Raw genomic sequence first — 18,524 nt, 5'->3', positions numbered from 1 at the left:
ATTGTTCATACTATCTTTATCAAACCTAACTACTTAGGCTAAACTGAATACTTACACTATAACAATGTCATATCAAAGTTGCCAGAAAATCTGGATGTTCACAAATTCTTGCTAAAAACAAAGTAAAAAAGTAGAATAGCTCTGGTCTACAAGTTGGAATACAATATTATCTGTTTGCCCTGGGAATTAGATAAAATAAGATCAAATCCCCATGAATACAAGCCAGCTATTTCAGGAGCAATAGCTGCAGTTCAGTAGCAAAGGGAGAGCAAACACTTAATTTGAGGGTTGTGTTATTTTTAAATCTACTTATTTTTTTCTTGCTTGGAGAGCTGCATTCTCCTGTCCAGCACTAACAGAATCAGCCCGTATTCCCTTAGCTGTTCTCAGGTCTGCAACATTACTGTTCACTCTGGGAAATTCGTGCTAGCATCAAGCCTTGAATGAGATACAATTTGTTCACTGTGAATTCACTACCCTTGATAATCAGCATCAACTACATTTTCTAATGATCACAAATATTTTCGGAGCTGAACAACCCCTTGTAATGGCATCATTTCACTGACTGAAGCAGATTTGTTGCCCAATTGAAATGAAATTCCCCTCAGCTGCTTCTTAAAACTTGTATTTCCTGTCCAGGGTATTTCAAGTAGTGAACAGCATGTGACTTATCAGCCTGTATACAAAAAGAAACCCATAGAAAAATGGAATGCCACATCAGGAGACGCCTCGTCACGGCTCCTCCCAGTCGCTCCCTTCGTGTCTATTTGTTCAACACGTACACATGGGTCTGGGTCACCCACACCAGAGCCAAACACCAGGTCCCCACTCCAGAAGGCAGCCATGGTTCAGCATCAGGACAAATATATCTTCATTCTTCCTCACTGCAGCTTGAAGGCAAGAAACACTATTTCCAGTCTTAGACTTGCTGGTCTTGGCTTTGGCTTTCAAAGAAAGGATGCCTGTGCCACCATGCCTTTTGTCATGTACAACTGTACGTGTGTGAGAAAGTGGAAACCACTGGTTTACTTCCACAGGCCAATATTTAGTCCGTGGAGCCAAATTACTTCAGTTGCCATTGAACTTGGAAAGATTTTAATTATGGTTTAAAAATATTTACTTTGTTCTAGTCATTTGTTTACTACCCCCTTGCAAAACAAACTCTTAAAGAAAAGCAAGATAAACGGTCCATTTGTAGCACTTCCAGTGCCTGATACAGAACTCTGTACTTTCTAGAAGATCTGCCCTACAACAGTACAGAGGAATAGGAAAGTTTAAGCTGAAGAAGACCAAAATGTCATTGCACTGATGAAGTTATTACCTTGTAATCAAAGGTGAGTATTTCTTGTAGGTGTGCTTCAGCAGCCAGCAACCTTATGGCATTTGAGTAAAAGCCCTGAGATTTCAGAATTTGCAATATTGGTACATTTTACAATTCTAATATTTTGAAGAGCTTTTATGATGGAATACAGATTTGTATTTGCAAGTAATTGTGTTTTCCAAAAATCTTAGAATGTAAGCAGGTATAATTAGCAATAGTCATACTAAAAACAGAAAAAGAAAAGGTATTGAAAAGCAGAAGAAATGTTCTTTAAGACAGCCATGTGCATGGTTTAGAGCTGAGATCCCCAAACTAGGCTTGAGAGATGATGGGTGGTCCACATATTGAGTAGTCAGATCTGATACATGAAACCACATTGACTTCAGAGCTACTTCAAGCTTATCAGGGACACAGAGCAAAATGTAAGAAATATAGAGTGCTAACCACAAACTTTTGGTCCAAAAGGTTTGAAAAATATTGGAATAAAACTGGTTAAAGATCACTTTTAGATAATCATAGCAAAAGTACACCAGATATTGATCACTCTGGCTGGATTAAGATGTTTCCAGCATGGAATAATAGGTGAAGGAGTCTAGTCTTCAGGCTCCATACCCATTAGTGACTCCCTTGATACAAAGGGTAACCAGAACAGGAAATCTGCAGGAGATCAACACTTCATCCTTTAGTAACAGTGCAAATGTAGAGATCAGGTCAATATTCTACTTCCTCTAGTTAAAGTTTCTTGGAAAATAGAAAAGGGATCTCTGTAAGGAATCAAAACAATCTCTGTTTTTCAGTCTTGAATACACAGCTAGATAACAATCACAGAACACACCACAGAGTGGAAAACAAGAAAACATACACACTGTCAAAATACTTGGTCAGGAGTGCCCATTTTAAGGTCCCCACAATCCCTGGTCTGTTTACCACATGAGATGCCATAGGAACTTCCTTTCTGTGCACATGGGTGTTGCTCACAGTCATCACGCAGATCCACAGACTGAACAGGCACCAAATTCTCTCCACACTAAGCCCAAATAAACACAGTGGACTTCAACTGAGGTATCATTAGGTTTTCAATTATCTCTGCATAAGCAGTGAAGATAAATCAGAACTGGGGCCACTTACATGCTTCCCTGATCTAGACACCCTTGCCCTGTCTACTATTAGTAATACTGTGGAAGAAATGTTTGTAGCAACCTCACTCATTAGCTGCTCCTGCTATGCTAAACTGCATGTGCTTTTGTTTGTTTAGACTAAGTGGTGTCATGGGTAGACTGGGCTGATAAACAGGCTGTATACACCTAAATCCCAGTAGTTAGGTCCATAAGGAATGGTGCATGAGTGTCTGCTGGTTCATGCATGGCTGTATAGACAACAGAAAAACTCCACCTGTAGAAAAGACATATTTCAAAAATTTGGCTCTGAAAACTCTGATCAGATGGAAAGAAATAATCTAAACATTTATCAGATGAAACAAACTATTCTAAATGGAACAACAGATTGAGTTAACCAGCTTGTTCCTATGGAAAACCTGAATCGTGCTGAATGTATAGACACAGCACTGCAATAGCTTTACATGACAGGGTTGATTCATATGGTCAGAGCACCAGCTCATTACAGAATTCCTACTTGCTTCCACAACTCAGGAATGGACCTTTCTTTCAAAATATGAGGTAATTTCTTCTTAAATTTTTAATTAATTTTATTTTAGTAAATATAATGTTGCACTGACTGAGAAAGAGACTGACATCACTGAAGATTGATGACTATTAGCCACAGAGGAGCTAAAGGCCACCAGCGATGCAGGCTCTTCTACAGACGTCTTTCTCCTTTTTCCTCTCCTTGTCCCCACCAGGCATGTGACCCAGCCCTGACCTGGAGGGATGTGAGGGAAGTTAGCCCTTTTTAGGTCTTTTTATTTCGCTCTTATGGTAAGAATATTAGCAAGGGGGCCAATTAGTGCCAATTGCAATAATCATTTCTGAAAGACACCCATCTGCTGGAGACTCAGCTGAGACGACCAAACAATTTTCAAACAAGCTGACAAACAGCTGTCAGATGATACAGGACTTTGATCATTACTGACCTGGACACACTCAAACTAGAAACCTTGTGATGAAAGGCAGAGCCCATTCAGAGTCCCCAGAGCCATACAGTCTCTCAGAACACTAATATAATTCTATCACACAGAACACAGCTTTTCAGGAAGTGGCTAAAGTAGCAATCACAAGCCTTAGTAAACATCTGAAGAGAACTGAAGTCAAAAGGCATTGGTTAGTCAGTAAGTTTCTCTACCCATCAGATCCACAACACTACAGGACTTAGCAGCCTGGCAGCATCAGCCATTTTTTTAACTGTACCCATAAAAAGCCATTTTCTTCAAAGATCCAACTTTTAGAAGTGGAAAACAAGGAAGGTAGTAATGATAACAAAAATCAGGGCTAAAAAAATGCAGAATCACTCCAAGAATAAAGCAATCATCTGGAAAAATAGTTTTCTTTGGTTTACCTTAAGCAGAAGTGGATATTTGCAAATTCTCTGAATTGGAGTCAGCAGATAACCCTCTAGTGGAATGTCTGTCGTCTTTCTGCCTCCCAAAAGCATGCAACCCTATAATCAAAAAGGAAACAAATGTTACCTCAGACACAAAGCTTTCAGATGTCCTTTGACATGATTTTGTATTCCTCTAACATGTATTACAGACAGAAAGCACATTGTCACACCTAAGATACAAGAAACAAGACTTCTTTCTCCACTGAAATACAGTCATCAAGACTGGGAAGTTCTTTGTGCACCAGCAAAAGGAATTTTGCTGTGGATAACAGTGCCTGTGTAGAAAGGTATCTCCCCAGAGAAACACTATACAGATAGTGACTCAAAGAATATCATAAAAATACGATGGCAATCAGCAAACCTAGATGCACCATTAGCTAAAGAATCCAGCCTACCCTCATAATTGATATGACTATTTGCCCTCCTTCACTGTGCAAAATTCCCAGTGTTGTTCCAGAAGGCTAAAATAAAGCCTACTAATTGGCAATCATGTAATTCACTCTAGTACAATCCTTATGTCTGAAGGAAATCAAAGTGGAATTGAAACAAATGAGTCATTTGCATCATATCCACCAATTCTCTGGAAAAACATTATTTCTAAGCCCAGCTGGACAAACAGCATGGGCACGCATGTAGCTCTCAACATGCCACAGCACATGTTGCTGCTTGACCCGCAAAAAAAAAAAAGCTCTGATGCTCATTTAAAAATAAAAGGTTTCACCATTAATTTTGTGAAGAACTGTGACTTCTAAACAGAAAGAAAGTGAAGGGCCTATTTCTACTTAGAAAAAGTACTACTCTCCCAGTGTTGTTTAAACACAGTAAGAAAGGGGATAAGTATTGGACCAATATACTGAAGACATCCATGTCTGAATAGATTTTAGGTTAAGGAAGTGAGGCAGCAACTGATCAACCCTTGCAATACTCACACCATGAGTTCACACAGTCGTAGAGGCCTTGCATTCCAGAAGAATCATTCTGCAGATAGTTTGTGCACATAACCTCAACTCAAGTGATACTCAACTTCTCAGTAGATTACGGAAATTCCATGACATGGAAAGTGAGTACACGAATTGGACATGGCATACAAAAAAGTCTACAGTCCTTGACCTGTCCTGATTTTGTCACAATAATCTGTAATCTCTGTGTGATAAACAAATGCTGACCTATTGTAAGCTTTTTATAGATTTCCCTGAAGATTCTGTTATTGGCTGCTCCCCGAGACAGGTAGAGGACTCAAATGGACTTCATATCTATTTCAGACAAACTAGTCTACCTCTCTATGCTCACCTGTGAATCTGGACAACTTTGCTCCAAAAATTACCCTAGTTGTAAACCTGTCCTGTCAACAGAAGTTGGAGTTTAAATTCAGTTCAGTCAAGATGTGCTCGCTTTGGGGCATCACTGATAACATTTTCCCCTGTGAAATGTTTGCTGTGGCTTAGGCACGCTCTGAAATCTAGTGGGTTTTTGGCTGGAGTTCAACAATTCTCCTCTTCAAGGAATGTTCACAGACATCGTACATAAATCTCGTTAGTCCTAACTGGTATTTTTGCAGACAATCGTCTGTAAAATAACCCTTCCCCAGGCTATTCTAGATCTGTGGTGTTGGCTACCAGCTCACAATGCTCCCTGTCCAATTTTCCAAGTCCCGAGTGATTCAGTCGTTCCCATCTCTTCTTTCAGCCCTCTCTCTAGCTCTGGGCTCAAAACTGCCCTTTAACACTTACTGATTTTTCAAACAGATTCCCAGATTCTGTATTTCAGCAGCTGTGAGGGGGCAATCGGACCAAATCTATGCTCACAAGCAAAGCTTTGTATTTTAGTGCAGCTTTCTCTGCATTGGGGACATTACAGCATTTGCTTTAGCAGGCAGTGGAGAAAAGAAGGGAGGCCTGGAAGAAATTACAGCAGCCACAGCAAAGCAGACACCTCAGCGTAGCCTCTCCTCCCATATTTACTATTATTTTAAAAGTCTCATGGACTCAGCTTGTGCAGAAACCCACAGCAGACAGTGTGACATCTTTTATGTACCTTCTAATCAGTTTGCCAGCTGCTGTAACACAGACAGGAGCCTTTTACCAATCTAGTGGAAGTGGAGAATAATTTGAATGTTGAGAAGGACAATATTTACATGCACTTTTCTTCTTCCTCATTCATTTCCCTCAACAGAAGCACCCAGAGGAACTCACAAACAAGAAAAGGGTTATGTGGTAACTCAAGCTAATGGCTTAAAAAGTTCCATTAAAACTCAGACATGACAAAATGATCCTGACTACCCAATAGCATGAGTCCTTGTCCCTGCTGTTCCCTCCAAGGTCTGTATTTTGTGGCTAGAAGAATGCTCTGGCCCTGCTTGTGACAGACATTTATGCAGAAGTTTTCTTTTGCTGTACTACATTGGGAAAGAGCAGACCTTTGGCAGAAAGCAAAAAAGTGCAGAAAGAAGAGAGAAAGAAGAGCAGGTCCTTTGAAAACAGAGAGATTTTTCTTTTACCCCATAGCATTTACTAAGAAAAAAAGCTTATGTGCTGAATTAGTCCCTCACATACATGACAGCCCCATTCCAATGCCATGCATCCATGGCCAGGAAAACTAGACATCCAAAAATCAAACAGAATTGAGGTAAAGGCTAGGAGGAGAAATATCCAAGAAAATAAAATAAAGAATGTTAGACAGAAGACACTGTCTACTGGTTGCTTCTCCCAGATCAGTCTAAACAGAGGCATTTGAAGGGTGTTCCTCAGTTCTTCATCCCACCGTGGGTTGGAGGGAGAGTTAGGTCATTTTTGGTACAAGCAGCAAAGACACAGTCAAAACAATTAATCCAGACTGCATTTCTTGCCCACAAGTGGGCTCATGGGGAAAAGGGTGTCAGAAGCAGGCCACATTTTTCTGGTGGGTCTGCAGATGGTGAATTGGTCAGAGAATTGAGCAGGGACTCAGATCCACTGGGAACTAGCCACAATCCTGCTCCTGACTTATTGCATTACTCTTTTCACAATCTTTGCTTAAATTCTCTGTTGCTTCTTCAAAAAAAGAGAAACCAAACAAAAAATAATAAAAAAAAAAGAAGTAACAAACCTTCCCTGTTTCCACTGAAATCACTCACACCAGAGCTATGCTTAGTTCTGTGCCTGAACCCACCAGTGACTTCAATATCTATCTGTCCTGAGTGCAGCATACCTGGAACAGGCAATTTCTGCAAAATGCCTGGCGTTCCTGGGATACCAAAGGGTTATTGTGAGTACACTGCAAAGTCAGATCATTAAGTCAAGAGTGCTAGAGAAGGTGCTTACCAGGAGGAATGTTCTCACTGTTGGGATCTTGTTCAATTCCATCAGCAGTCTGAGTGCTTTCTCATGGTTGCTACAGTACTCCTCGTACACAAAGAATTTGTCTTTCTGCAAGGAAAAACACAGTAACTTATTGACCCAGACAAAACTGGAGTGACTCTTGTCACAGTCTGACACAAAATTCTTCACAAAGGGGTATGCACTCAGAGTGGCACTGGGGTTGCAGTTTCCATGAAGTGTGTGATACTCTTCTAGTGTCAATAATGTATGGATGTGTTCCACCAATTCCTAACATACTCTTTTGTAAGTCAACATCAGCTTTCTGAGCACAGAGACTTCCAGCAATTTTCCTCTTAATGCATCACTGAAATAATATATTCTTAGGTGAAAGAATGGATTTTGCTATCTCAGGGATACTTGCATGCGTGTTAGGATATTCCAGCAGAGTATCCAGGAGCAGAGTAAAGCCAGGGACAAGGGGGCATTTCTGAGCTGTGCTGACCACTCCTGCAAGAGGAAGAAACAGAGGTGGCTGGGAAGAACACAGGCCAGAAAGAAGCTCAGAGATCTGGAGGGGAACTATAACACAAAACAACCAGCTGGAAGTCCCCTGCCTTTCAGGGCAGAGGAGGAACCCCCAGTGAGTTGGCTGCTTCACTTTGTGTTCTGAAACATGAAGCAGACCTCACCATTTCAATGCAACACTAACCAGTATGTCAGCTATCACTTTCCCTAAATGGAAGATTTTCATCACATACACACAAAATGACCAACACATTACAAAATTAAAAGCAGGAAAAGATAGCTTCACCACTAGATTGAGGGACTTACACTGGAACATGTCACACGCACCACTACACGCAGTGAAATGAATCCCATGTTAAGAAACAAGGGTCAGCTGGCAGGATCAAGTTCTGCTTTACTGATCTCCAGAATCCAAGACAGTGCAACTTCTTCTAACTAAAATGACCAGAGATGCTGAACCCATTGCAAACATCAGTTATCTGGAAACACAAAAATGACTCACAAAAAAGCAGTAGCAACTGAGGAGATCAGGCAAGAAGCAAGTTGATTCTGTCAAGGCTGTTGGGAAGAGCTTTCAGCAGCTATGTTATGAGATTCCAGTATTGCATTCACTGGAACAAAAGCAGGGGAGATCAATAGACTTTATTAGGCTTTAGCTGGAAGCCAAAGAGTTTCATTATTTTTTTGGGTGCTTCTCACAGTAGTGTTCTTTCCTGGTTCAGGTTGGTTTCTATGCCACAATGCAGGGCCATGCAGAGCTACTCTGACAAGCTACTTTACATTATCAAAAGTCATTTAGATGCATTAGCCTGGCACTCTGCCAGGGGAAAATATGCAAGGCCTTCCAGAGCTGGCATCTCAGGGCACTATGCCACCATGTAGACAATGTTCTCCAGAGTTCGCTGTGGCATTCAGATCATTAATTTTGTATTTAGGATCATGGCCTGAAAAGATTCTATCAGAATTTTCTCATCTCCCCAGAACTCGGAAGCCTTTGTTTTGTTTTGAGTTTTCATTGGACTCCTTGCACTCTTTAGAGATGCAGAGCTTCCCGTGTTAGCTGGAGATATCTGTAGCATCTAGCTACTTTTAGGACAGCTCATAGTGATCCAAACAGAAAACTACTGCCAACATGAGTCCATGGGAATATAGCTGCAATCTCTGGGCATTCTCTTTGCTATTGTCACATGGAGAAGAAATGGTGTTAATATTAGTTTAGAAGAATTTGACATTCTGGTCAGATGCTCAGTGGCTAGATATGTCCATGCTCAGAAACTATAAGGGGTTCATTTATCATAAACCTGATTCCCCTCCCTCCCCACCCCCTTAGTACTTCTGAAGGAAGACCTGAGAATAAATAGATGGATGTCCAAACACAACAACAATGGTATAAAGCAAATAAAACAGCCACCACAGAGAGTATGGTGCAAAGAGCTGGAATGCAGATGTTCAAGACTTTTATCCTTCACCTACAGCTGTTCATGTTAGTACTGGAGTTTAATACTGGGCAGCTGAAGAGAAACAGAGGCTCTGACCACCAGATGCACGAAAAGGCAGGGCTAGGTCCATAGCATAACAGCAAAGAGGCAACTGAGATGCATAGGATTGTTTTCAACCATAAAAACTGGAGAGTTACAGAATGAGAAGACATGTATGAGTTTCTCCTACATTTCCTCCTCCCACCTCTCCTCAACTCCCTGGATACACACAAGCAGCATGCTTGAAGCTAAATATAGTAACCATTAACACAATAGCATCCGTTACATGAATGCACACAAAATGTCATCGCTCAGGTTTCTGACTGCAGCTTTGAGTGCCTGGAGTTTTGGGAGATTATATTTAGATCATGACAAAATCCCTTTGCTAAAGCTCAAGTCAGTACAATAATTACACGCACACACCAGATTGCTTTCATCAAGTCTTTTCCAGCTGTCCTTCATGCATGAGACCCGCAAATATGAGAACTATGCTTTAAATTACTCAGTGTCTGAAGTGTTTAATTTCCTCTCTGGGTGACATTCAGTCCTGGACTCTCCCATTCCCTGGTGAGGAAATTATCAGTTACATAATTACAGATGTTAGCCCAGGAATTCTGAACCTGCAGTTACTCTATATTAAACTGCAATTATGGTCAGAGATGTGACCACATAAAAATGTCACCTTCTTACTCAGCAAATCTGCTGGATACACAACTAGACCTTCTGATTTTGGTGACACAAATAAGTCTATACTGTTCTTCGTTTGCGTAAAATAAATCTTTAACCAATGGTTTGTTCTCCAAATATGTTATTTTGGGTCCATTAGACATGCCCACAGATTAGTGCAAATTTGAAAATAGTTTTGACTAGAGAAGGCAAATAAGAAATTTGGAAAATTGTTACATTTTATTTGGGCATATTTTTAACAAGGTATGGCCTTTTCTTGTTTCAAAGCAGGCTGAAACCAAGTTTGTCAACATGAAAAACTGAAACAAAACAGAAGACAATTCTCAGCAAAACCAGACTCCTGGTGACTTAAGACAGTAAAACTGATCCCTAGCAATAGGGCAATATCAGAAATTAAGTCAATTGTCTGCTCTCCTGCTCTGCAGACAGTCGTATGTTTTCATGAGCTGCACAAAAAACCCTGTGTTGATGAGGTGCGATTATTCCAAGTTTGGTCTATATGATCTCTTTGATGTTAAATACTTGTTCTACCAGCCATTTTAAGGCTGCAGATTCAATTTTGAATTAATGTTTAAGTACATTCTTTACTGTCTGTTATGATCATACTGAACTACAACTCTGAAAGAAATTCTAGCACCTGGCATCAGACAATGAACTTCTCATGATCATCTGATCAAATGGAGTTCACTATGGCAAACAGTGTCCGTCTCCTGAGGTAAAGGAGGTTTTCACACCTGAATATCAGAGCAAGTGCATGTCATCATCTGTTAAAATCCTTAAAAAAGCAATGTGCAAGGAATGCTTTTTTGGAACCCTACTAAAATCTGCTTGCTTGCTGCAGGTGTTACTCAGGATCTGAATCCTTCCAAGCTAAAGATCCAAGGAAAAATGTCCTAGCATTATTATAAATGGATCACCTCTGATCCTAGAGGCTCACAAAGCTAAAAGCAGTGTCCTGTTTCTCAAGATCGGCTGCTGTGTGAGGCTCTTCTAGGCCAAGGTAAACCAGGAAAGGAGTCAGGCCTACAGAGATTATTAGATGAAATTTAGGATATGTAGATCTCATGAAGAGGACCCAGGCACTGCAGTCTGGTGGATCTCCAGATGAGGAATCTGGGGATCTCTCACAAGGAGAGATGGTATCAGGAAATTTCAAGAACACATGCAACACTAAGAAATGCAGTGTCTGGAAAAAACAGTGCTTCAGGAAGTCTCAATCAATTACCAAATTTATGAGCATTTTTAACATTGAATTTCTGAAAAAAAAAAAAGCTCCTGTGATAACACCTGGCTGCTGACAAGGGCTGGCTTCATAATCAGGACTAAGAATGACCTCGCCAGATGATCATGCTAGAAGATACACTGATACAGCCAAGATTCACAGGCCTTGTGTCACTTCCTCAGCACAAGCTCCCCTGAGGATACACAGCAATTTGACAGTAATGAAAAAAGCAGCACTGAAGGTGTTCTTCTTAGCACTTCGTCTAAGCCCATGGCAACACAAGAGAACCTTACCCAAAGTGAAGGACCAAAGAGATATGCTACCTGTGTTTTCCTTGGGTAAACTGGCTAACACCATGCACTCCAAATCAAGCTCAGGGCTGGCTTTTCTCCAGGAAACCTTAAGTGTGCTGCAAGGGCTTGTTCTGGGGGCAAAATACTGTACACCATTTAAAAAACGTGACTGGTTTAATTCATCACGGAAACACCTCAGGAGTAGTGCTTCTGAGGCACAGGGGTTTTTTATGAATGCCTCTGCTTCATCAGCACAGGCCCAATTAGGGAAATGGAGCTTTGGAAGCCTCAGCAGAAAGGAACCAAAGACTCACTCTGAACCACAGCTGCCACTGGCAGCTCCTTGTCACTTGCTGGAGACTGACCGTGGAAGCCTTTACTGTGACAGGGCACGAATCCCACCTCCCTCACTCCCAAATACCCACAGTACAGCCTTGTCTTCTAAAACCTAGGCACAATCTGCATGCAAGGACAGATTATCTTCTCCACTCTTGATAATCTTCTGCTGACTGTTCCTTTCTCCAACTTGAGGTACCACAATGCTCCTCTACTTGTATTTCTACATTTCCTTAAGGTAATTATAGATGAGATCAGCTTTTCCTATATATTCTGAACCGAAAGTATATTCTACTTCCTTCTAATAAGTTGCTTCTTTCCCTAGGCATCATGAAACAGTTGATGTATACATTATCTGCAATGCATTGCACAGACAGCAATCTAAGCTGATCTCAAACTGCCTCTATCAGAAGACAAATTATCACCAGCACTTGGCCCATGCTTTACAGTTTCATAATTTCTGTATTGTTGCATATTTGATAAATAAGCAATGTTATATAATTAGTAAATTTAACAGTAATGAAGTTATAAAATTATACATTCATATAAAAGAAAACACTACGAATGAGTACATATACCAGGCTTGAATTCAGGGAAATGACAGGGTGTTAACACTTCTGGTTATTCAGCAACACCCTGAAACATGGCAGACAATCTGACAGCATCACTCAAAAGCCCTCTAATTTTGCTGCCCTCACTAATGAATACTAATATATCAGTACAGCACATCTCATTGGCAGGCAATGATTCTAGTGGGCATTGAAGGCTTTAACTAAGTTCACCGAGATGTTTTTTCAGCAGCTGACAGTCAGTCCTCGCTTCTGACACAATTTTTGGGCAAGGTCTCAACATAACACTTTCCAACACTATTTTAATAATTCCCACAGCAGAACTAAAAATTGAAGGGGGGGAGGTGGGAGGTCGTAGTTGGTAAAGCTCTATGAGTAATGAATAGCTGTATAATTGCTGTCCACTCAAACTTGATGAGCTGTGGAAGCATGAATTTTGATTATGCAAGCGTAATAGAGCATATGTTGATGGGAAGTTGGCCTGTGGCTTAATGCAGATAATAAGAATGGAAGAAATTGCTATTATGTGCATGCTTTCTAATTTTCAAACACCTCTGGAGGGCTGCTTCAATTGAAAAAAAATGCAACTTCAGATTATGATACATGTAAATTAGGTAACCTTGCATTTAGATGAGTCCAGCTTGCAACTAGGTGTATGTAATAACTGGCATATGTAGCACTATGTACATATTACTCAGGGGATAACACACATACATGATTGAAAAATCTGGCCAAGCTAAAAACAAAACAAAGATCTACCACAGGAAGAATTTTACAGCACAAGAAGCAAATTGCAATGAGAGAAGCAAAGGTAGGATCATAAGCTGCAACTGCACGATCCTTAGTACAGGTCTGTGCTTCCCTGGATCACCCAGCAGTACCCAGCTGACTGGACCAGGCTGGCACTCAGCCTCGGATTATGGACCTCTCAGAAAAACAAATACTGCCTAGCTATCAGGCATGAAGTCAGGTGACACCACAGGAATTCATCTAAATGTTCTGAACAACCTGGAAGTGGAAAAGTGAATTCATATCATATGACTACTTTGCATTTTGTATGTCTGGCATTCTTGAGCTAGTATTATGAGTCCAAAAGCCAAATTTTATTTACTTTTGAGCTACAGAAAGCAGGTACTTGTTTATTCCAGTGTTGTAACTTCTGCTGCATTTCAGCAAGACAAGCCATCTCACACTGTCTTGCATTTACTGAAGGATACATGTGTGCACATACACTAACTACTGTAAATGAAATACTGCCCTCAGTTTTTCACTTTTATCTTCAAGGGTTTCATTATTTTTAAATTTTAAAATACACGCAAAAATTTCTCATTTACTTGAAATTGTGCTGCTTTTTCAAAACATTTGGAACCAAAGCAGACAAATTCTCAGCAATAAAATATGATCAGCTGGGTGTGAAGAAAGGGAAAAAAAAAATATTCAATGGGAAAAGGAAGAGTTTCTAAAAATACCTCGTTGTTTAGCAGAGTTTGATGTGTTTTCCATTGTTCTAACCTCATTCACAAGTATTTTCCCACCCTACCAACAACTTTCATGCAAGACACACATTGTCAGAGCACTGCCACAAGCCTTAGAGATTAGGGCTAGCTAAGGGGCATGGGACCTTACAACAGGAAACTGCATTTTCAGATAGCGTTAAGTCATTGTACTTACAAATTTTAAGAAAACATTTCCCAGTTCATGCTGAGACTGAGGTTCTGGTTGTAAACAAAATTCCAAGGCAGCCAGGAACTCCTTGTGAACACCAAGAATGTCTTCGATGTTAGAAAATAAGATCTGAAATATAAAGAGAAAAACATTGTTAGCTGTTAATATATCTGAGAATGTTCTGTTACAGTAGTGCCACCGAAATATTGTGGCTCTAGACTTGCTGTGATCTGAAGCACAGACAGGGACTTGTGCAGAATGAATTACACTGAATTTGCCCCTTCCCTGGCCCCCTATGGAAAACTTTATTGCTACTGCAGTACCCACTGCAAATTAAAGTTATCTTTCCAGATACTTGAGCACTATGAATGTGAGGAACCTCTTTCAAATCTAGAGAAGATTTCCTATGAGACCAAGTAGGTGAACAGAATCACAAGGACAAAATTCACTTTACAGGGGATAGAAGCAGGAAGTCATTTGCCTTTCCTTCCCATGCATTAGAAATCATTTTCTGCAAGAAAGGGACTTGAATCTAGCACACACAAAGATGTACCTGTAAATAAGAGACCAAATCTCTGTCACGCTGGATCTAGCATCTCACTGACAGGAGAGAAAATGCTTCCAAACCACAACAGCAACATTGTAGAGTTGCCTTTCACTGATCTGAGTGGTTCTAAAAGGTACATGTAACGAGATAGAGGTGCCTAGTTTAGGCATGTACTAAATGCACAGTGCAAGCAGCCTCCCAGGTCCTGCTGGGAGTGGCTGATGCTCCTCTGAACCCCAAAGCATGCAGTCTGACAGAGCCAGCTTTCTTCTTCCTGGCATTTGGTGTGAGAAGTGATTGAGCCTAACATCTTCCAGCACTTCCCAAAGCACCTTATTGTAACACTAAGCTTTTCAACTTTACGCAGTAGAATTTATTCACCAGATGTGACACTGATTCATCCTGTTGGTGATGTGGCAGTAATCCAGAAAAACAATAAACAGCAAATTAAGTCTAATTATTAAAGACAGGAAAAAAATCTCAATTCCTAATTTAAAGCTGGTTTCTCTCTGGCTTTGTAGCGGTAGGCAAGATCAGGAATTCAAGGGCCCCTTTTCCCTCCATGTACCCAGGTTCAATTCTATACCTCCTGTTACTCAAAGATAGGCAGAGTATTTCTCTCAAACTCCTCGTGCTAGCTGGCTGCAAGTGCAGAGCAGAGTCTGGTGCATCTTCCTCGTCTTTGCTCCGCTTTCACTTCAGGAATACCAAGACATGGCACTATACACCATTACTGATGCATTATTGTGTCTCATAGCTCCTTTCTAGCTCTGAATAAACTAAAAGATTTCAACACACTGAACTTGCACTGATGGGCTCTGAACCAAATAAAGGACAGGGAGCGTGGACCATCTGATTGCTTCCAGAAAACTTCCCCTGCTATTTCAAGCAGAGCGTAGGAAGGTTCTGTCACAGGGCTGCAACTGATGTGATGACACAGTAGCCTCTGCCTGCATGGCTCTGCCAGAAGCTGTGCCAAAAGGGGATTAACAAGGAAGGGGAAAACATCTGTCAGGGATGATTTTATCCTTCAGGAGCAGTCTTTGGGGGGTATTTTTTGATCCAAGGAATATCTGTGTAATCTAATGAATTCCGTGGTGGTCAGTGGAGCATTGCTTGCAGCAAAATTTGCAGATAAGAAGAGTCACTTGAGAAAATCAAGGCAGCAGAGAGACCTTGACTGCATGTGCTTCTGCATCTAATACACAGTTACCATTTATTAGCCTCATAGGAGGATTTCTGCCTGGCTGTTTGTGCATGCCCTCAAGTTGTACTGCCTTCAATCTACTGTATCAGTAAACTTACATCAGTGCCCTGCTGTAAATGTAGCGTAAGACTAACATATTAATAGAGCTATTCCCACATGAGGCAGCAAATAAACTAAAAGTATTTTTTTTTATAATGTTGCTGCAGCTGTTAGTCACTGGAGTGCTCGTAAAATCCAGGCTTGTCACAGGACTCAATGAGGCCTTTCTGGAAGGGGATGCAGTGGCCAAAGACTACTGAAATCACCAGTGCTTTGTGCCAGCTGTAGGAGAAACCTGCAAAAATAATACCAGGAGCTATAACCAAAATTATCCTAAAAAAACCACTTTCTCCTTTTGCTCAGAGGTGAGTGACTGCCAGAATACTCTGTATTTTCCTCCAGACACTTCTGCTGCATGAATTAAGAGAGGAAAATACAGGTTTCTCCTTACACAAGCTGCCAGACCATTTATACAGTCTCTGCTACCATCTCTGCTGCTGCCAGCCACCTCACAGCTCTCTGATGACTCAATATACATAATATTATCAGGCAGAGTTATCAGAAACCCCAATACCACCTGGCTTGTCATGTCTCAACTAGCAAGAAGGGAGAAAGTAGAAGCAAAGAAAGAACAAATTTTTGAACTGCAGGATAGAGAACCAAATTATTTGGGGTAAGGGAAGAAGGTGGGCAGAAGCAGGAGATAATACTGACTTTGACCAGGAAAGCCATACCCCTGTGATTCTATTTCACCAGCAATAGGCATATGCCCTTTATTACTGAAGAGAAGCTTTGTTATTGAAAGCTGGGTATTGTAATAATAAGAATAAATGAGGTCTCACAGTGGCCTTAAAAAGACCCCCCCAGGCACTTCAAGAATGACACATAAATGAAGTAGTACTTCCCCAGAGGAGTGTGATGAAACTTCAGATACGAATACATTTAAATGAGCAGAGAAAATACAGATTCTTCTGCATGGGCTTTCTGGGATACTGCATAATTAATAATTAATATTCATTTTGATGATATATGAATAATGATATAACATTAACTTTAATCAACATCTGCAGCTGTTCAGCAAATTAGCAAATAGTTGTGTAGGTTTACTTCTCATGCAGAGCTTACTTTTTGCATACTTCTCTGCACACAAGATCTATTGTCACTAACCACTTGTCTACCTTTTCTTCAGCCACCCCCAAACTTACTCCAGACTCTAGATGGTGAGTTTTTGGGGGTTGAGGACTTGCAAATTTGAAAACAGCAAGAGGCTTAGCTCCACAAAACTGCCAAGCCCCTCTGATGGCAGTCAGTTACCAGTACAGTATTGCTACCCTGTAGAATAAACAGCAAAAATGGGGGCTAGAGCCTGCTAGGATCTCTACACTTTCAGGTAATAGTAGCATAGGAAATGGAGGAGCCAGCCTTGGGGAAACACATGCCAGCTGCAGTAGCAGTGGCTGATGTGATGTACCTATTATTGCTGTGCCCTGCTCCCACAACTGTAAAGTTTCTGCTGATTTAGGAGCTACAGGATCAAACACAAGCACAATAAGTAAGCCTTTAATGGCAAACAACTGCACTCTGTCCTGCTGATCATCAGGTTTCACATGTGTAGGTGTACCAGGAGAATTTTTAAGTCAAATTACTACAAGAAACTGTTACTTTTATTTACGAAAACAATGAACAACAAAGTCTCCTGTGACCATAGGCACTAGAGAAACTGGTACCTCACAGCTCTGTATTCTGTATTTCCTTATCTCTTTCTTTAATTGAGAACTTCCTCATGCAAGGATCTCACATTACAAGATTGCAGATTTCTTCTCCCTAGAACACAAAGGCATATTCCTGCCTCCTCCCCATAAGCTCTATCAGCTTTAGATTTGTAAAAGACAGTAGATGCTAACTGACTAATTGAATATTGTCAATGAAAATAGACAAGGGCTCTGCATTCCTTGCCTCTCCTCTCAAAGACACTGAAAAGGCCTCTGTCCTCTACCCACCATTTCATAAATCCTGCCAAACGTTAGTACCTCTGACAACACTGAAATTAGCTAGTGGGATGAAAAACTGTGGAAGATGACAGCCATATAAATGGGCAAACAGACTGACAGATAAAGTGTCAACATGAGCCTCTTTTCCTTAGGGAACCAGTTTAATAATAAGCATCAATATGACAGAAGGACATTTGATATTCATATCCCTGATGAAAGGCTGAAATCTAGCCTTTCATTACGTATCATTTTCCCTACCAAAAAAAGGAGGAAGATAGAAGAAGTACCTTCACATTCTCCTCTGTTATGTACTTCTCAGCTTTGTCCACAGCATTCTGGCGGATCCGGTGAAGGAATGCCTGCAGAGATACAAAAGATTATGTTCAAACAGCTGCTACAGTTTGAGTTCACTCTTACATCCTCTAGGTTCCCATCAACACAGTGTGGCTCATTACCTTTAAGACTGAAAGAATGTAAACATTCACCAAATCACCACCACAGCTCTTAAACTCTGGGCTGCATCCAGGGCAACACAAAAGACATTTCTTACAATGTTGTTGGGCTTTGCCCAGCAATAAATGTCTTCCCTCTGTTGAAACTTTTAGACTTAATTATCCATTACTTCCAACAGACTACAGCAACTGTCCGTTAGCTTTTTCTTTGAAGCATTCCCTTCTCTCTAAGATGCAGCTGGTTTGACTTTGGGAGGCAGCATGCCTGATGCACACCAAGATGTATATCAGCAAAAAGGACTGCAGAGAACCACAAAAGGACATTCATGCTGCTGGAGCT

General features: G+C 40.8%; 1 protein-coding gene across 1 annotated transcript in view; it reads right to left on the bottom strand.

Annotated features, from left to right (window-relative positions):
* The window catches only part of PREX1 (phosphatidylinositol-3,4,5-trisphosphate-dependent Rac exchange factor 1), a gene marked incomplete at its 5' end in the record, with an annotated part of 92,866 nt that extends 74,760 nt beyond the window's left edge, over positions 1–18,106 (bottom strand). The window contains 4 exons of the mRNA XM_008937383.1: positions 3,833–3,934; positions 7,177–7,281; positions 13,955–14,077; positions 18,020–18,106. Of these exons, the coding sequence (XP_008935631.1) occupies positions 3,833–3,934; positions 7,177–7,281; positions 13,955–14,077; positions 18,020–18,106 (417 nt within the window). The remainder of the gene's footprint in view (positions 1–3,832; positions 3,935–7,176; positions 7,282–13,954; positions 14,078–18,019) is intronic.
* Between the last annotated feature and the right edge of the window lie 418 nt (positions 18,107–18,524).

Source organism: Merops nubicus, unplaced genomic scaffold (assembly GCF_000691845.1).
Source record: "Merops nubicus isolate BGI_N331 unplaced genomic scaffold, ASM69184v1 scaffold5223, whole genome shotgun sequence".
Classification (NCBI taxonomy): domain Eukaryota; kingdom Metazoa; phylum Chordata; class Aves; order Coraciiformes; family Meropidae; genus Merops; species Merops nubicus.
This window is presented reverse-complemented; position numbering and strand designations above follow the sequence as displayed.